This window comes from Lepidothrix coronata, unplaced genomic scaffold (assembly GCF_001604755.1).
Source record: "Lepidothrix coronata isolate B3197 unplaced genomic scaffold, Lepidothrix_coronata-1.0 Scaffold137, whole genome shotgun sequence".
Lineage (NCBI taxonomy): Eukaryota > Metazoa > Chordata > Aves > Passeriformes > Pipridae > Lepidothrix > Lepidothrix coronata.
Window position 1 is genome coordinate 2,422,154 of NW_016690317.1, and position 4,748 is coordinate 2,426,901.

At 68.0% G+C, this 4,748-nt stretch overlaps 1 protein-coding gene across 1 annotated transcript in view; it reads left to right on the forward strand.

The window, feature by feature from the left end:
• Positions 1-4,735, forward strand: part of PHYHIP (phytanoyl-CoA 2-hydroxylase interacting protein) — a 6,988-nt gene extending 2,253 nt beyond the window's left edge. The window contains 6 exon segments of the mRNA XM_017827283.1: positions 14-37; positions 39-343; positions 1,432-1,615; positions 2,318-2,492; positions 3,321-3,438; positions 3,558-4,735. Of these exon segments, the coding sequence (XP_017682772.1) occupies positions 14-37; positions 39-343; positions 1,432-1,615; positions 2,318-2,492; positions 3,321-3,438; positions 3,558-4,092 (1,341 nt within the window). The 3' untranslated portion in view covers positions 4,093-4,735.
• Positions 4,736-4,748: the final 13 nt, after the last annotated feature.

Here is a 4,748-nt window from a genome sequence, read left to right on the forward strand (position 1 = left end):
ATCCCATTGGCAGAACCGGGAGGCTTTTCCTTCCTCCCCCTTTTTCTCCCAGCTCCTTGGATATCTATTTTTCCCTTTTTTTTTTTTTTTTTTTTTCCCCCTCTTCTCTCCCTCCTCTGGAGGGTGTTTGCTATTTCCGAGCTGGCTGGGAGGATCCCAGTCGCATCAGCCGCAGGCAGCGACGCGGCACCGCCGGGTACCACCGCGATCCCACCGGCATCCTCCGTCCTTCCCGCCTGGATCAGCCCCGCCGGGGCTCCCTGTCCTGCCGCCCCTTCCATTCTCTCACCCTGCCGCTCCACCGGCATCCCACCGCGTCCCGGCAGCCCCCCGGCACGGCCAGGTAAGGGCCCCACCGGCACCGGGACACCCGGAGCAGCCGCCAGATCCCGGTGGCGTCGGGACAACATCCCGATGGCATCGCTGAGGGATGCCCGGGGGGCACAGGGATATGGGGGGCAGGCGGGGCGTGGGGCCATGGAAGGCTTGCTGAGGGCTTTTTGAGGGGCACGGGGTGTTGGGGACACGGGGACGCGGTGACACGATCCGGCTGGAGCAATCCCGGTGCGGAATTCCTGCGCCACCACCGGGCACGGGAATGGGGCAGCGAGGTGGCACCTTGTCCCCAGCGCGGTGACCTTCTGCCGTGCCCGAGGGTTTGGCGGGGGGGCGGATTTGTTGGGTGACACCCTGCTTGGGGTGGCTCGGGGGTGTTGAGTGGGGCTGGGGGTGACCCCCGGCTCTGCGCAGATGGAGGGGGGGGGACGCTGGGTGGCCGTGGGTGGCCGTGGGTGGCCGAGTGACAGGGACACTCACGGATGAGCCCGGCGTGGGTGGCCGTGGGCACGCGGGGAGCGGGGGGCTCTGGGTACATCGGGCACGGCTGCCCCCGCACCAATCCGGGGGTACCGGGGCGCAGGGTGGGGGGCACCCACCCCCTCAACCCCCTCTGCGCATCACCCCCTTCCCGCGTCACGGGTGTCACCGCGTGTCCCCCACCCCTCAGAGCGGCTCCCTGGGGGGGCGCAGCGAAGGGGGGGAAACTGAGGCACGGGCCAGGGCAAAAAGGCGGATCCAGCTTTTCCAGTGCCCGCGTCCAACCCTCCCCTCTCTCCCAGCACTCCCTCGGCTCCCCTTGTTTTTCTTTCCCCACCCCGGGTGTTGAGCAAACCCCGAAACACCCGCTGGCGTCGCGCCGGGGCCCCGCGGCACCCGGGGGAGCGGCCGGGGCCCCCGCACCCGACCGGGCTTGTTCCCCGGCGTCCCGCTGCCTGCTCCTGCCTGCGCGCTGCCTATTCCTGGCTGCCGGCCGCTTTTCCACCCCCCCGGTGCCATCTGCTCCGCCGCGGGGGGAGCGGCCCCGGCAGCTGCCGACGTGGGCAGCTCGGGGGGCTGCTCGGCACCCCCCCAAAACCCGCGCCGTGCCCGCAGGAGCTCAGCCCCTCCGGCCATGGAGCTGCTCTCCACCCCCAAGAACATCGAGATCAACAACATCACCTGCGACTCCTTCCGCATCTCCTGGGCCATGGAGAAGGGGGACCTGGAGAGGGTCACTCACTACTTCATCGACCTCAACAAGAAGGAGAACAAGAATTCCAACAAGTTCAAACACCGGGTGAGCCCGGAGCGGGGGGCGGGGGGGATGTGGGACCCCCTGTCCGGGGTGAGGAGATGGGGTTGGTGAGAGGGAACTGGCTTTTAACCCACTCCCACGCTGACTGGGGTCATTCCCCACTCTGGACACGCTGGTGGAGGGCACTGGGATGGGGATCAGGGGGTGACGGACCCCCTTCCCAAGCCCCCGCGGGGGAGCACAGCCACAAACCTCTCCCGCTCCCCCTCCCCGTGCTGCGAGTCACTAATTCGGGGCCGTTTTTAGCAGCGCCGTTGCCACGGTGATGCTATTTAATGTTTAACATTATTTTTTTCTCTCCTCCCCAATAATAAGGGGTGGGGGGGTGGGATATTTTCTTTCCCCCTCTATCTCCCGACTTCAGCATCCGCCGTTGCCACAGAAACGGCTCTGCACTGCGGAGCTGCTCCGTGGCCTATTGACACCGCGAGATGCCACCGGGAGCGGGGGGTCCCCGAGACCCCCGCCCTCCGGGGGGGGACCCTGCGCCCCCATCGCTGTGTGGGGACGGGGAGGGAGGGACAGAGCTGGGGGGGCAGCAGGAGACGTGTCAGCGCGGTGTTTTGGGTGCCCCGAGGTGGATGTTTGGGGGGGGTTCGGTCCCTGGCACCATCCCCTGGGCGCGGGGGGGGGAGTTTGGGGCGGTGCGATGCTGTCCCGCCTGACCCCCGCCCCCCGGCACAGGATGTCCCCACCAAGCTGGTGGCCAAGGCGGTGCCGCTGCCCATGACGGTGCGGGGGCACTGGTTCCTGAGCCCCCGCACCGAGTACAGCGTGGCCGTGCAAACGGCCGTCAAACAGAGCGACGGGGAGTACCTGGTGTCCGGCTGGAGCGAAACCGTGGAGTTCTGCACCGGGGGTGAGCGGGACACGGGCTGCCCGGGGCTGGGAGGGAGGATGGGGGCGATCCCCGGAGCCGGGAGGGAGGATGGGGGACCTCCCGGCAGCCAGGAGGAGAACGGGGACAGTGCTGGGAGCTGGGAGGAGGAGGACGCAGGCAATGCCCGGAGCTGGGAGGAGGATGGGGGCCACCAGGGAGCTGGGAGGAGGATGAGGGCGATCCCAGGAGCCAGGAGGGAGGATGGGGGCGATCCCAGGAGCCAGGAGCTTGGAGGAGAACAGGGGCAATTCTGGGAGCCGGGAGCCAGGAGGGAGGACGGGGGAGGCTCGGAATTGGGAAGATGAGGAGGATGGGGACGCTGGGAGCTGGGAGGAGGATGGAGGCAATGCTGGGAGCCAGAACGAGGAGGGAGTAAAGGAGCAATGCTGGGAGCCAGGACAGAGGAGGGGATTAATGCCTGAAGCTGGGAGCCAGGACAGAGAATGGGGGCCTTCCCAGGAGCCGGGACAGAGGGTGGGGTCAATGCTGGGGGTCAGGAGCCGAGAAGGAGGACGGGGATGATCCTGGGAACTGGGACCTCGGAGGAGAGTGGGGTCAATACAGAGAGCCTGGAGCTGGGAAGAGGATGGGGTTGATGCTGGGAGCTGGGAGGCAGGAGGAGGACGGGGGCAATGCCGGGATGCAGGAGCCTGGAGGAGGACGGGGGCGATGCCGGGAGCTGGCACAAGCCGGGCCGGTTGGAGCGGCAGCTGATGAGTGGGAGGCGGGAGGTGCGGGGAGCTGCGGGCAGGGAAGGGCTGCCGGAGGGGGATGGAGACGCCCTGATGTCCCCATCGCTGCCCCCAGACTATGCCAAGGAGCACCTGGCCCAGCTGCAGGAGAAGGCAGAGCTGATCGCCGGCCGCATGCTGCGCTTCTCCGTCTTCTACCGCAACCAGCACAAGGAGTATTTCCAGCACGTCAGGTACCCCCAGCCCCCATTCCCCACTCCCCCCGCTCCCAGGGCGCACCCCCTGACCCTGCCTGTGCCTGTCTGTGTGTCCCTCCTCCTCCTCTTCCTCCTCCTCCTCCTCCTCGTGCCAGGATGCACTGCGGGAACGTGATGAAGCCGTCGCTGAAGGACAACAGTGGGAGCCACGGCTCCCCCACCAGCGGGATGCTGCACGGCATCTTCTTCAGCTGCAACACCGAGTTCAACACCGGGCAGCCCCCCCAGGACTCGCCCTACGGCCGGTACCGCTTCCAAATCCCGGCCCAGCGCCTCTTCAACCCCAACACCAACCTCTACTTCGCGGACTTCTACTGCATGTACACCGCCTACCACTACGTCGTGCTGGTCCTGGCGCCCAAGGGCTCCTCCGGGGATCTCTTCTGCCGGGAGCGCCTCCCCCAGCTGGACATTTCCTCCAACAAGTTCCTGACGTGCTGCGTGGAGGAGGGCGAGCTGGTGTACCGCCATGCCCAGGACAGCATCCTGGAGGTCATATACACGGAGCCCGTGGACCTCGCCCTGGGCGTGCTGGGGGAGATCAGCGGCCACCAGCTCATGAGCCTCTCCACCGCCAACGCCAAAAAGGACCCCAGCTGCAAGACGTGCAACATCAGCGTGGGGCGTTAAAGGGGGGGGGAGGAGGAGGAGGAGGAGGCGGGCAGGGCCGGGCAGGGGAATGGGCGCCCGCCCCGGGGGCTTCTCCCACGGACACTGGTGGGCAGAGGACGCAGGTGGGCACGAGGAAGGAACCAGTGGGATGCTCGCCCGGCAGGGAGGTGGAGCCCAGCACGCTGCTCTGCGCCCCGAGGGAAGAAGCCTTCATCTCCTGGACTGGCCGACCGGCATCACCCTCGCTGGCGTGAGCCCCGCGCTCTGCCCTTCTCCGCGCAGCCGCTGCGGGACCCCCTTCCCCTCCGGTGTCCCCTGCATCCCCCTGACATCTCCCCGGGTTTGTGCAGCTCCCGGGGAGCCCTGGTCCTGCCAGCCGGGACTGGGGCTCCCTGGCCACCCCAGGGGGTTCAGTGGAGAGGCTGGAAGCGCCCCCGGTTTTGGGCTGCTCCCGGGGACAGCGGGGTGCTCAGACAGGGACCCCCCTCTCCTGCAGTGGAGGCCGCAGCAGTGTGGGGGACCCCTCGTGCTGTCCCCCTCTGCTCTGCCACCCTGTGCTGCCCAAACCGTGGCCCCGGAGGCAGCCGGAGGAGCTGGGGAATAGGGGAGTGGAGCTGAGCCCCCCCACCCCGTGCCCCCCCACCCCGCCGCCCCCCGCATGAGCCGTCGGCAGC